Source organism: Sycon ciliatum, chromosome 4, assembly GCF_964019385.1.
Source record: "Sycon ciliatum chromosome 4, ocSycCili1.1, whole genome shotgun sequence".
Taxonomy (NCBI): Eukaryota; Metazoa; Porifera; class Calcarea; order Leucosolenida; family Sycettidae; genus Sycon; species Sycon ciliatum.
The window spans coordinates 9,812,601-9,827,863 of record NC_088646.1 but is presented as its reverse complement, the minus strand read 5'-3'; the positions used below and the strand labels follow the sequence as shown (position 1 = coordinate 9,827,863).

At 47.3% G+C, this 15,263-nt stretch overlaps 1 protein-coding gene across 1 annotated transcript in view; it reads right to left on the bottom strand.

The window, feature by feature from the left end:
- LOC135814371 (uncharacterized) overlaps positions 1-14,952 on the bottom strand; it is a 36,007-nt gene extending 21,055 nt beyond the window's left edge. Inside the window, exons 1-3 of the mRNA XM_065327481.1 lie at positions 14,737-14,952; positions 9,526-9,740; positions 5,897-5,984 (exon numbers count right to left, since the gene is read on the bottom strand). Coding sequence (XP_065183553.1) covers positions 5,897-5,984; positions 9,526-9,675 — 238 coding nt within the window. The 5' untranslated portion in view covers positions 9,676-9,740; positions 14,737-14,952. The remainder of the gene's footprint in view (positions 1-5,896; positions 5,985-9,525; positions 9,741-14,736) is intronic.
- Positions 14,953-15,263: the final 311 nt, after the last annotated feature.

Here is a 15,263-nt window from a genome sequence, read left to right as displayed (position 1 = left end):
CATAGTACATTCGAGATCAGAGGGAAGAAGATGACGACGTCCACTAATTCAGTATCTGTGCACACGAATCTGCTGTGTGTGTTACTCTGTGTGTCAGCTATGGCATCATCGCCTGTGGTTCCATGCCTAGCATGTACGTCTGAACCATCCTGCAAAGTTTGAATGACGTAGGTTGAGCGATCGCTCCGCGAAACATACTTTTTGAAATTCTCTTCATAGTATATCTTCCACCATTGAAATTTCGAATTTCTTCGAATTTTTTGCTGAGAGGGGTGGCTTGCAACCTTGATATGGCTTGTTCCAGGCATGCTTTGGAGCCATCGCCTGTTGAAACAGTGGCGGGAAGCTGCCCTGCAACTGTTCCAACAGGAAATTAATCGATCCGAGAAAGCGCGAGTCCGCGAATCTCGGTTGAATATTGAGTATTTCAAGCCTTTTCACGACGAAGATGGCGTTCTTTTTGGAGATGGATGTCGCGGCAAAGGACATGGTGTCCGACTTCTGGCGTCTGGTGAAGCCAGGGATCATTTGTCCAGTCAGGTCGGCAGCCTAACCGTCGGTAAGCTTGTGTTTGGATCCCGTTCTGCTCGATGTGGTAGATCACAAACAATTTGATATCGCACAAATTGATCTCAGCATCGTGCGTACGGTATTATATATTCAGAAAATCCCAAAGTGTCTCTGTGTGGCCGTCCTATGCCACGAGAAACTCCAATCAGTCTCCTATGTTCTCTGCCTTCATGATTGAATGTCCACTTCGTTTGAACAACGAACACAACAATCGAGGACGGCTTTGCAATGAAAAATACAGCTATACTGGAGCTGAAAAAAAGAAGAAAAAAACGTGCTCAGGATGAGACTCGAGTACACGCATACTCTCCCAGCAGGTGAAACGCAAAATTTTGTGAAAAATGCGTGTCGCCGACTGACCAGTAATTTCGCCTGACGAAAAACCGTACGCACGATGCTGAGATCATTTGTGCGATATCAAATTGTTTGTGATCTACCACATCGAGCAGAACGGGATCCAAACACAAGCTTACCGACGGTTAGGCTGCCGACCTGACTGGACAAATGATCCCTGGCTTCACCAGACGCCAGAAGTCGGACACAATGTCCTTTGCCGCGACGTCCATCTCCAAAAGGAACTCCATCTTCGTCGTGAAAAGCCTTGAAATACTCAATATTCAACCGAGATTCGCGGTCTCACCCTTTCTCAGATCGAATCATTTTTTGTTGTAGCAGTTGCAGGGCAGATCCCCGCCACTACTTCAACAGGCGATGGCTCCAAAGCATGCCTGGAACAAGCCATATCGAGGTTGCAAGCCACCTGTCATGTCCTGGACATGGACCATATGTATGTAGTGCGCATGCTCGCACGTGAGCTTGGTCTTTTTCGGATATGGAGTTTGAGATGAACTGAAATCTGTAATGGCCTCGAGTGTGTGTGTGATCGAGCTGGATGAGTCCGAGTAGAACCCACCTGGGGTAGGACACAACAACTGGCGACGAAGATATGGCTCGGATATCATCGCTTCAGCCGTTTACCGGCGGCGACTTTGAAGAGTTTGAGGAAAGACTTGAATTCTATTTATTTGCCAATGATATTGGAACCGTGGCTGCTTCGGCCAATGCTGCAGACAAGTTGGCTGCCAGCAAGAAAAGGAAGGCTGTATTAGTGAGTTTGCTGTCTGCGGAAGTCTACTCGATTTTGAGGAGCCTCTGTCTGCCAGCGAAAGTAGCTGACAAGAAACTGTCGGAGATTTGCGATCTTTTGAGGAAGTATTTTCAACCTGCAATTTCGCAAGTTTCGGCGACGTTCAATTTCCATCAGTTGAAGCAGAAGGAAAATGAGTCGACTGCGGATTTCATCATTCGTCTGAAGAGATTGGCTGTGAGGTGTGAGTTTGCTGATCACCTCGATCGAGCGCTTCGAGACCAGTTTATTGCTGGCTTGAGCAGCTCATCCACTCGAAATTTCTTATTGACGAAAGAAGATACTTCGGCACAGTCGTTCAATGACATCGTCAAACTAGCTTTGACTCAGGAATCAGCGGCGCGCGCAGCCGTGCAGCTGACCTCTCAGCAGGAAGTGCACAAGGTGAATCACCGGCCAGTGGAATCGCGTTCGCAGCCGCAGTCTGGTGTTTCTCGTCAATCTCATCAATCTCGAGAGCAGAGATTGTGCTACCGCTGTGGGTCTACTCAACACTTGGCGGATAAGTGCAAACACAAGGCCACTGAGTGTCGTCACTGCCACGGGAAGGGGCACTTGGAGCGTGTTAGTCGGCAGAAATCCACGTCAGGCGCGTCGGTGCACAATGTTGTGACTGATGACGCAGGTGAGCATGAATCTCTTGATCTTGAGTGCATGCCAATGTTCCACATTTCGGATCAGGGCGAATTGAAGAGCAAATCTGTTCCCTCCTACAAATTGGAAATTGCTGTGAATGATGTTCCTGCTGTAATGGATATCAACACGGGCAGTGGCATTTCAATCATTTCTGTCCATGATTTTGAGTCACTTGGGGTGTCTCGTACAAATTTAACCAAACCGAGTGTACGCATGACCGGTTTTTCTGGGGCAGAAATCAAATGTATTGGAGAAGGGAAGCTCAATGTCAGCATTGATGGTGTGGAGAAACCAACACTACTCCGTGTGGTGAATAATGGTGGTCCGTCATTGTTGGGCAGGGATATGTTGTCCCAATTTACTCTACCGTGGAAACAGATTGTCAATGTCAATCATGTTCAAATGGATGGTAGGAGGAGAGCTCTCATTGAGGAATTTGAGGAGCTGTTCGATACGACTCAGGTTGGCAAGCTGAGGTCGGCTCAAATCACCCTGAGAGTGGATGATTCTGATCCAATTTTCCACAAGGCGCGTCCCGTCCCGTTTTCTATCACGGAGAAGTACGAGGAGGCTTTGGAGAAATTGGAAGCAGAGGGAGTTATTCGCAAAGTTGCGCACTCCAAATGGGCATCGCCTACTGTGCCAGTACTGAAATCGGATGGTAGTATCCGAATTTGTGCTGATTACTCTCGCTCAATCAATGCCAAGTCTGATTTGGAGCACTACCCGCTACCTACTATTGAGGAAATGTTAGCGAAATTGTCGGGGGAAGATAAATTCACCAAATTGGATCTCTCCCAAGCCTATCACCAACTGGAGCTTGATCCAGCTTCTCGGCCGTACACGACAATCTCTACTCACAAGGGGTTGTATGAATACGTGAGATTGCCGTTTGGCATTCACTCGGCAGTGGCAATTTTCCAACGCACAATGGAATCCATATTGGCAGATCTGCCTGGGTGCATCGTCTATGTGGATGACATCCTGATTACTGGGAAGGATGAGGATGAACACCACAACAACCTGATCAGGGTACTACGTCGCCTACAGGAGGTCGGGATGAAGCTTAAAGGGGAAGTATACCCTAAAATCAAATTTTCACCAGTTGTAGTCTTCGGGGTGCTGAGTCGAATGGTCTTGGTCCGAGGAAGCTGAGACGCTCCCTTCCTACTTGAATCCCAATCGAACTCGCGCACTTCCACCGAAACTGGGTGACTGCGCCCTACTAGATGGGGATTTGTACGCAAAATGTCACTAAAAGCGCCATTTCGTTCTTATAAAAGCACGGATGACCGCGATTGGCCCATATGTTGTAGTCTTTTGGACGCTGAGTCGACTGGTTTTGGTCCGAAAAGGCTGCGATGTAGCGTTCCTCCTTTATTCCCAATCGAACATGGTTGAACAAGCGGTCACGTGCTCCTGCGTACACCAGTCACCTGGTCACCGTGCCTGCAGGGTACAACTTACTAGCCTGTTTGACCTTTTTTGGGTGCACTCCTGTCACTCGAGTTGAACCTTGGTGTGAAATTTGTCGCCTGCTGGCGTGGTGACCAGGTGATTTGGGCACCCAGGAGCACGTGACCGCTTGTTCAACCATGTTCGATTGGGAATAAAGGAGGAACGCTGCATCGCAGCCTTTTCGGACCAAAACCAGTCGACTCAGCGTCCAAAAGACTACAACATATGGGCCAATCGCGGTCATCCGTGCTTTTATAAGAACGAAATGGCGCTTTTAGTGACATTTTGCATACAAATCCCCATCTAGTAGGGCGCAGTCACCCAGTTTCGGTGGAAGTGCGCGAGTTCGATTGGGATTCAAGTAGGAAGGGAGCGCCGCAGCTTCCTCGGACCAAGACCATTCGACTCAGCACCCAGAAGACTACAACTGGTGAAACTTTGATTTTAGGGTATACTTCCCCTTTAAACCCAGTAAGTTTCATTTCATGATGGATGAGATTTCCTACCTGGGTCACACGATTTCTAGTGCTGGTGTGGCTCCTACAGCGGATAAGATTGAGGCAATGCGGGACGCTAAGGCTCCTTCGAATGTTATCGAGCTTCAATCATTCATTGGAACGGCGAATTTCTTGCGACGGTTCATACCTCATTTCGCAACAATAATGGTACCTCTGTACAATCTGGTGAAGAAATCTGCTGAATGGCAATGGGACCCCGGAATTTCAGTGCGGCCAAGCTGTCCTGGCTTTGAATTTCGGCAAAGGAGGAGATAAGTGGGCCCCAGCCGTGGTCACGGCAGTTCTCAGTCCGATGACGTATCAGATACAAGTCGGTGATGCAATGTGGAAACGCCATCGCAACCAGCTCCTTTCTCGGCAAATCCCTCAGTTCGATGCAGGGGTGTCTGAGCAGAGTGGAGCAAGTTTAACAGCTCAGGTTCAGTCACAGCCGTCACTCAGCAACAACGACGCCAGTGTCACGGCAGCGGAGCTAGGCGCGCCGGTCTCAGCAACAACCGGTACTAGTGAGTCTGCGTCGGTTAGCACTTCACGTGCCAGCTACAGCAAGACGTCGTCACCGCAAGCTGAACGACGGTCAACCCGCGCTACTGTTCGACCAGTTCGTTTCAAGGATTGACGTTCAGAACACACAGTTCATATAGACCTACTCTAGTCTGTGGAGTTTTAATGATATATTTTGGACTCTGCTGGATATTGTATATAATTATATATTTATGGTGTATATATGGTGTATAGTGTATCATGAAATATTATGTCTCGACAGTTGCGAGTTTTGTGATTGCATCTTGATATGTTTACTATTGCATAGTTCTAGATGCTTCGCCTCAACTAGTGAGGGGGAAATTGTCATGTCCTGGACATGGACCATATGTATGTAGTGCGCATGCTCGCACGTGAGCTTGGTCTTTTTCGGATATGGAGTTTGAGATGAACTGAAATATGTAATGGCCTCGAGTGTGTGTGTGATCGAGCTGGATGAGTCCGAGTAGAACCCACCTGGGGTAGGACACAACACCACCCCTCTCAGCAAAAAAATCGAAGAAATTCGAAATTTCAATGGTGGAAGATATACTATGAAGAGAATTTCAAAAAGTATGTTTCGCGGAGCGATCGCTCAACCTACGTCATTCAAACTTTGCAGGATGGTTCAGACGTACATGCTAGGCATGGAACCACAGGCGATGATGCCATAGCTGACACACAGAGTAACACACACAGCAGATTCGTGTGCACAGATACTGAATTAGTGGACGTCGTCATCTTCTTCCCTCTGATCTCGAATGTACTATGACGTGCTATTTCGCCTGACGGAGCACTCTATTAATCAGCCTGGAACCTCTGTTTTAAACGAATCAGTTATCCAGTATTAGGCAGTGTTCCAGTGTGTTGACACGTGGGGAACCTGGGCCTGTGCAGATTCTTCAACAATATCATAATGCAGATAACACAATAAAAGCATTATAAAAAAAACCCAGAAAGGTTCCAGGCTGTCCAACATAGCGTGTACCCATTAGTTAAAATCATCCTACATTGTGTACAATTTCATTGCTAGCAAGATACTTACCAGATCTTTGACTGTCCAGGTTTGCATGACTTTGCTGTGAACCACTCTCATTCAGATGCACCGCAGTCACTGTACCATTGCTGTCCACCTGTTCAAACAGTGAGAGAACATGCATACACAGTCATGCAGTTTATCGTAAAAGAATTGGGAAGTGAGGATACGTAGATTGTCAAGAAAGTGGCAGTTTTATATACGATAACGGTGGTAAAACCCCACCTAGTAAATAGGTGGTACGTAAATACACACATGCCCCCGGTCACACATACTTGGTCCGACTTATTAAAATGTGCGCTTCGTTTCCGAAGCCTACCAAACAAATTCAAATAATCTCAGGACAGAATGAACTTCCCAGCTACCTAACAGTGTCCTTCAGTTGTCGATTTGTGATATTGAGGAAGGAATGGCTCGAACTCCAAAGGAGGCAGCGCCTCAAACTCCTAGGCGACTCCTGCATTTCGCGTTCAAATTTTGTCGTCAGAGGACTCCTGTTGCTTCACGCGCAACACTGAGAAGGCCCGGTGCTGGTATCAAGACCCCAATGCGATGGAGAATTGTCACGGAGTACCAGAAACTCCTGGGCGATCGTTCTTGATTCCCTCCTGGTGGATCGAAATCGCTGCAGTCGCTGCTTCCTGGGCGGAATTTCAGCAAATGCATCATCCAGAAACTCATGCTGCAACACAAGCATCACGTCGTCCAGTTTACTGATGTCTCTCGCAGTCGTCCACGATGTGGCGGCCGACGAATCATGATCGCAGAAGAGATCGCTGAGAAGCTGATCGAAATATACAACCACCCCTGGAGTCGCCTCTCACGCGAGAAACTGGCTGGAAAACTGAAACGAACAAAGAGTGCATTATTCTGCGGATACGGTGGGTGGATGGTGCGGAGGTCTCAGAGCCGCGAGGCGTCATCGTTACATCAAGCCTATGCGAAAGCTCCATCTCGTCTCCCGTGACAGTGTACTATTAACGGTAGTGGTCCATCGATTCGTACAACAGGGATGAGCACGCACGGTCAGACTGTATGACACAGACTGTCAGTATGTGGACACCGTGATTTTTAGTGCGTGGTGGTCTACCTGCTCGCCTCCTTTGAAGGTATCGTGGGAACGTCGGGTGAAAACACCTACAGCTACCATTCTGGCAGTTGCATTGCACGAGGAAGAGGCGAAGGCGATCGTCAAAATCGGGCCTATTGATCGAAAACATCAAGGAAGCGCAGTGTAGCTTGAAGGAGACAAAAAACTGTCGATGTTTTGAAGGGTGACACACTTGCAAATGCGCCCAGAGACACCAGCAGCGATGAAAACTAGAAGGTCAGGACAAGAGATGATACAGTAGTCATCTATCTACCGTCTCTTGGTTGATTTTTTAGTTCTGGTGCTCATTTGTACAAATGCTTGAGTTTTGAAGCGAAGCGCACATTTTAAGAAGTCGGACCAAGTACACATTATTCTCTCTTAGTTGCAAGACTAAGGGGCCAAGGGTCCAAGGTGACCAATAGTATTTTCAAAACGAAAAGTTTTCGTTTGGGGGTGGGTGGGTTTGAAGGAGTTTCGTTTTGAAAATAGTTATTGAATGCAGATGAAGAATGCCCAGTTACTTTGCAGTTTAGAGAGAGTGTGTGTTGGAAAGCATGTTTAGCCAGGTGTGCTTTACCACTATTATTCTACGAATACACCTGCCGTGGAGTCCAATAAATTCCTTCTGCTGAGCCTTACATACAACCAACAAAATGAAATGCTTCCTCCAGCACGCAAAAACTGTCACTTCATTATAGGCGATTCACATGACGTGCAACCTCACGTGCATCGTGCTGCATCCATAGGGATATACTCGTGTGACCAAAGCGCGAGTATAATCTTTTTGCACTTGTGCGTGAGCCATGTGTCCACGTTTGTGCTTTGTGCGCGTGAAAAAAAACAGCAAAAGTACTTGAGTATGCTCGAGTACACAGACGCATGCCAGGTTTGCACGGGTCTGGTGTTCGTGTGAGTCCGCTGGGCCGCTTGCCCGCTTCTACACAAATATTTAGATAGTGACATGCCATGCTTACAGCAGTGTTGACAACAAATAAGGTGCGCATAACGACCGCCCATTGAGCACAAACTCTTCCTATTCACATTGAAGGTCAGACATCCACAACTAAAACCGATATCTGGAAGATCAGCATGTGTCCCTGCGTTGAAATCTGTTGTAGCAGTAGTGGCATGTTGAAAATCACCATCTTCGATGTCAATATAAACCTCTGCTCCTTGTCACCTCTCTAGGCTTTTTTCGGCAGGCTGTTACAGCTCTGGTCTAAGTTGTCTCCAACGATAGTTGCTATGTCGATGCCAACACACCTGGTCCTCAGCTTCGAGGAGTACATGTACTTGTCTGGCCTCAAGAACTCCAGGAAATTCACTATTGCTACAAAGGCCCTTCTACCTACTCAAACAAATAATTTCTACCAGGCACGATCGATAATTCTTTATTTGAGTTGTGAATTCGTTACAAGAGCTTCCACCATTGCGCTGGTCTATGCAGTCTAGCAAAACCGCCACTCGTGTACATTATCGCAGAGACCCATTTTGCCCCCCCCCCCCTCTCTCCTCCCTCCCTAACTATCAACTATGGTGTACTGCAGTCCTGGCCAGCCTCTGTGAACAAAGCAGTACCCCCCCCCCCCCTTACTACAACTCGATGACGCAAAGCAACAGACCACCCAATTTGGGAGGCTCGTCTTCACTTACAGTTTATTCATAGAAAGATGGGCCCTGGCTCTGGCGAGCTCCCGTATTTGGCGATTTTTCGTGATTTCATCGTACACAGTGCAGTGATGCGAACTTTGAAATTTGAAAAAAGGGTCCAAAAAGGTACCTGAACTGGGGTTCGAACCGCACAATGCACTGTTGCAGGCGGGGTCAAACGGCCTGGATTTTGATGGTTTTCCCGATTCAGTGCTTTTGGGGTAAAACCTGGCCGAAATCCTATTCTTGCTATGGCTTGCTTTTTGGACAAAAAACTTCAGAAACATAATTGGAAGAGGATTCCATAGGGGATGGCAGAAAAAATTTCTAAAAAAACTCAAAGTTTGACCCATTTATGGCCAAAAGCTAGAAGTCCATCTTTTTCTGAATGGACTGTAGCTTCCCCTTCCTCAGGGGTCTTGAGCGCGGTGCTTTACTTTTTCAGATAACCACTGTTATAGAAAGTTTTAAAAAATGCTCATTCAAACAAGAACACAGACTTGTAGAACTCCTTCCAGCGCGTTGCACTTATTAGGGCCCGGTCCCACATGCAGTGGCGGATCCGCTGTTGCGACAAGATTTAGCGAGAGTGGTGTTGCACCTCTCCGGCGACAAAATGTACTCTCACATGATCATGTCCCTTGTACTTCAAGTACAATGCGCCACATGCTGCACGTGCGTGTACCGGAGTAAATACATGCGGAATGCAACCCGAAGTCGTTCGTTGTGGAGATTGCTGAACCGAATGGAGCTTGCTCGTTTATTTTGTCCCGGAGTGACCAGCAAGTGGTCGCTCCGGTTGGTTGCTTCGGCATGTGTTTGACAACCTGGATCTGGCGTTGTCACCAGTACAAAACATACAAGGAAGCAATAGTGTGCGCACACGACTACTTACTGGTTGGGTTGACGATGGTTCAACTACACATATGGTGGACGAATCATCAGTGATGGGTTGCTGCTGCTGCTGCTGAGCAGCTGCATTGGGATCATTATTTGGTCGAACAGCCCGTGATGCGTCATCAGCGCCAGGACTGTCCACATCCATATTAGTGATGTGCTGCACTCTGAACCGTCATACACCGTGGGAGCAGAACTAATACTTGCTGCAACCTGCACATACACAACACAACCAAACCAAACAGCATAAAATGCATTTCTTACTTTCTTAATTGTGCCAAGCTGGTCTCCAGCTGCGGACCCAATTCAAAAACTGTGCAGCTGACCCGTTCACTTCCTTTGATGCTGCTCAACCAAGCAAGTACAGATAATAACGTCGGTCGTGTCGTCACGATGTTATGCTGTGGCTAGTCATGTGCTTATAACAAGAGTGCATAAACAAGAGTATGCAACTGTGGTTATGGGTCAGTGCGCGGCGCGCTGCCATCATTACGTAACTTGCCTTCATCACGCACTGAAAGCATGCATTCAAACTCACAATTTCTCGTACGAGCCCATCTGTTTTTGCTCGATTCGTTCCAGTACGTACGCGATCTCTAAATTTTGGCTCCAGTTCCGTATGAAAGTTCATTTCAAACCAGAGGGAAAGTGTGGTGTTTGATTTTCCGCAGTTCGCGGAGCCTCGGACTGCAGCTGAATGATGCAATGAAGGCAGCGCGCCGCGCATTTGGCCCATAGAAAAGAGATCACAGTTGCATACTCTTGTTTATGGACTCTTGCTTATAGCCATAAGGACAGCCAATCAACAGCCCTGCAAGCATTGTCTTTGAGTGCTCTCAGATGAAGCTCATCAACCTTGGCAGACTAAGGACTATATTATTATGTTCTGAATTTTTCACGCCGGACTAGGCAGCGATACTGAGCAATGGGAGATACTCGAAATGAAACTACACATAGAAAGCATTTTAGGGCTACACACCCATTCCCAAAGCACTGCACAGGTACGAATAAAACAATGATTCCATACAGACCAAATGTAGCAATTTCATAACAGAATCCTACTGCCAAAAAACAGCATTATCTCGCGCCATAAGACAAATTCAGCAGAAAAGCACATCGCTGCAATAAATTCTACCACAGAGACATTCTTCGGTTCAGAAAGATATTCTCGCACTTCCTAGCTTCCCTCACTGGCACGCCCTTTACAGTGTGCTTGCGCGACGTGTGAAAAATAGCTGTGAGATATAGGTGGCAATGACTGAATGTGACCTTAGGATCATGTGTTTGTTCTCGTGTTGAATTTTTTTAAATTTCACTGTTACTGGGTGCAGCATCTGCCGCTAGGGTTTTCCGGGTGTTAGCGGCCGTCGTGAGTTCCCGTCGGGAGGGGACATGATAATTTACCTACTCTTTTTGTTTTTAATACCATTGCTGTTGAATTAGTCTTATGGCGCAATATCATGGCACTTCGGGTGGTAGGATTTTGTAGGTTTGCCGAGTGAAGGGGTCAACGACACGTGCTTCTCATGTGCTTTAGATGGCGCGTGAGTTAGTCAGGTGACAATCAGTCTGCAGGAAGTGCAAGTGCTAGCTTAATAATAGCTTGCATGCGCGATTTCTTGGGTCCTACCGGTAGGACCCAGGTGATTTTGGTTGAGAATTTTTTTGAAACAATTGTTGAGATGAGGTCTTTGTAGGGCAAAGTAATGGCGCAAAATTCAAGATTATGTCATTGCACACATTCAATTTTATCAATCGTCAAAATGGCCGCACATACTCCTGTCGGAGCGCTAGCAACTCTGTCCAAAGTGAATTTTGACCATGGCACATCGATCGTGGTAAGGACATAATATCTTTCTTAGCGTTCCATGGCAGTGGAATGCAACATTCCATACTCCGTTTCCATGGTTACCATGGACTGTTGCCATGAAATTTCGTAATATGCCTTGTCAGATCACGTCTAAAATGTGTGGACTCCTTCATTAGCCCCTTAGGGCCGGGTTCCACTGCGGCTTCGTGACTCTGCTGCACCGCAGCACTTGGCTGCATGCAGCGGAGCAGCGCGGTTCCACTGACACTCGCCATTCGCGGTACCGCGGTTGTGCTCCACTTTTTTTTATGACGTTCACCTGCCTACCCGCGCGAAATCAAAAAATCCTCGTCATCTGGCCTGCGCAACGCATTAAAATTTGAATTTTAAAATTCTCGCGTACAAAACAATGCAAAGTACGGGAAACAGGTCGAGCCGCGATCGCGGCTCGCAGTTTTTGATCAAGAATCGTAGCGAAAGCTAGCGGTGAGCCGCGGCCTCGCTGCTCCAGTTCAAGCCGCGGTCACTATGGTAATGATGACGTTTCAAGCCGCAAAAGACGAGCAGCGAAGCCGCAGTGGAACCCGGCTAGGCCCCCGCGTAATACGCCGGCATTTTTTGAGCATTTTCGGTACAATCCGCGAACCCAGCACTTTGGGCCCGTGATGCAGCATTTTGGGGGAAACGGAGCACTTGGCCGTTGTGTATCAAAAATAAGAGAAGAAAAACTTCCCAAACAAGAACGTCACTTCCGCATTCCGTGGCTTAGCTTCTTGTTGAGTAGTTTATGAATTGAAAATATGGTTTTGACCAGGGAGTCGTAAAATACCAGTATTTTCTGACTCCCTGCTTTTGACAGCGTGTGCTAAGGATTACAAAAAAGTGAGCATTTTCCGAGCATTTTCGGCAAGGTTTACGAGAATTTCCCAAAAGCATTTTCGGCGAAGTTTCGGGCATATTACGCCGGGCCCTAAACCCGGCCCTTAGCTACAGTTTAGGGTGAAGTTTTAGGTCAATGTTAGAACAGAGGCCGTGCAGGCTGTACTTCACTAGATAAGGGGCATCCATAAATAAAATTAATAATGAGTACATTGTTGTATGAACTGTGGGGAAGCGATGGATGAGTTGAATTTGGCTGTTTCACGTTTTCATTTCTACATGAATTATGTGCGTGTGTTTATGTCGACCTGTGTGTTACTTTCTGTCTCTGCTACTGGAAAGGCAGAAAGTCCTTGATCACGTTCTTGATCTTCATGGCGAACTTCAAGTAGTGCAAGCATTATTCCATGTCATTTGCGCAGAAAACTGGAAGCGCAAAGCCCCGAAAAATAGGAAATTACTGACCTTCAGCCGTTGACGGGCTGTGCTTTAAGACACGCGCCGATCGATGTTGCACATCGCAACTGATGTGGCGCTGTGCATCGTTTAAATCGTACAAGAGACCCCCCCCCCCCCCCCCCCTTCCCGAAAAGCTCACCCGTTCCGAGACTGTCGAGGTTCGTCAAAATGTGAACAAATATCGACAATACAGGTCAGCATACAAGGAAAAAAAGACATGTTATTATACCATGTCCATTTCGGGGAGGGGGGATGAATTACCAGATAACAAATTTCACTTTGAAAAATCGGTATTAAAAATATTTTTATGGGAGGCTTCAATACTGATATGCATAGTAGTATTTATTATTTGACTAGGGCCCAGTAGGGGAGTCCCAACAGCATGACTGTATTCCCAAACCAGTCAGATAATCATAATAACAGGGGCGATTTCCGCTGGCTGAACTGGCCTGGCGCTGCTCACACTTGAACTGAATAGTTCTACAATCATGTTCATACACGGCTACCCACCTTCTTACTTCGAAGTTGTGCTCAAGCAGAGAGCGAAAACTGGAACCCGACGTTACTTGCTGTTGGACGTGATTCCGTCTGCCACGAAACTACAATCATGACTTGTTGTTTTTAGATTATCTACCCTCACTCAGCCTACAAGCACGACAGCACTTTGATTTGTTTCCTCGTTCACGAACTGACACGAAGTCGAACTTCTTTTGCCACATGGTCAACGCGGTAATCCGGCGTGCCAGAGTTTCATTTTTGAACCCCCACGTGGCGGTATCATGTACGGTGAGCGTTACAGGATCCGAGATCAGCCGCGGTGTGGTGTGGAGAGCCGAGCTTCTTCAGTGCAGTAGCTCTCTCTCTCATCAGTGCCTGACTGTTGCGCTTCTACATTTTGTTGTACAAGTATGATCCTGCAGTATGAAAGAAATGCTCTCCCTCGTACGATCGTTGTGCGATCAGTATCGAACGAACCGACGGTCAGCTAATATTACAGTACTACTACTAGTACTTTACTTTGGCAGTTTGGGTCGCACAGATCGATTTCTTCCTACAGCTTCGACGGTCCGGACCAAGATGCACAAGACCGCCACAAGTACAGACAAACTCTGTGGTCCGCAAGATACGGATACGGGTCATACCGGTAACAAGGAGATCTACACAACTGTAGAACCTGGTCAGTTTGGTGATACATTTAGGACCACAAGCCCGGACAGTTACGACGATGACTCGCACCGGTACTCGCAGTAGTAACTGACATGACAGTCTGTTGTAGATCTCCAGCTAGCACCGGTAGTCGGTACCTCTGTTTGGGAGCTGGCTTTCGGGTTTCGATGGATTGTGAGCCGTGATCGCGTGAGGGCTCTCACTCGAGTCAGGGCTCACCAGGTTTCGAAACTAAGTTACTTCAATCATGAATGGGTGAAATCCTTCCACGACCCTGGCTGAGGGAAAGCCAAGTGTTTTGGTCGAGTGCTACAGCAAATGCAAACTTGCGCTGCAGCTTGGTCGCTTGGTAGTACGTTCACGCAAATCGGACTACTGCGTCAGTACACATGGAACATAATTGTACTTCTTTGCGGAAAGAACTGCCATGCCGAAACGGATTCGCGGTACTTACCAAGACTGTACATAAAAAAAGAGGAATATTGCTCCGAAGCGATGACTCACACTCACAGCATGCAAGAGAACGTAACCCTTGCTTTAGCTAACATCTAGCATGCACAAGCTATACCAGGACTAGTCGACTGTCGACATTCACAAAATAATGTTGATTCAACAGTAGAACCAATACGAAAACAAGTGGTTGCCCCATGAAGATTCTACTGAGCACACGATCGAATGAAGCTGTTATGTTTTTTTTAACGCAATAAAACCAACGTATTAGAAGTGTAAGTATTAGTTACTGTAGTACAACACTAGCAACAGAATGCTCCCAGTGGAAGAAGGCATAGCAAGGTAACACCACTGAACACGGCCAATGCAGTCTTCCACGCAAACACCAAGGATACCGCCTGGATAAGCATCGAGGCCACGTTAACTCCCATTTTCGTGACTTACCCAATATCCTATGGCCCGTATGGGAATGTTTCCGCCGGCCGGACTAAATCGCCAGCATGCAGGGAGCACAGGCCGTAGAGTCTACGCCAGGTGATAGCACCGAGCTTCGAGTTTGTGCACCGTGTGAACAACTCGGAACCAAACGGAAAACCTTACTTGATCAACGACGATGGCAAAGAGATCGTGAAGGGACGAAAGAACTATTACTTCAGCACAAAGATTGGTCAACTGCACATGCATTCACAATGAGCAAACTGGTATATGCCTTCGGCCAGATCCAAGGCAAGATAGGAACAATGAATGGAGGATGGTCAGAAATCTCGCCGCGCGTAGACTCTACGCCGTGGGCGCCATACCGCTACCGACTTGCAAAAGGCCGGATCGCGGCACGGCCTTGTCCATCCAGACTACAGACTGTACTGAGTCGTAGCCGTAGGTCTACTGGTACTCGTAGTGAGGCTAGCGCATTGGCCTGCATCGCAGCATGGTATTCCTACTACATGTGATGCAGTAAGAGTTGACAGACA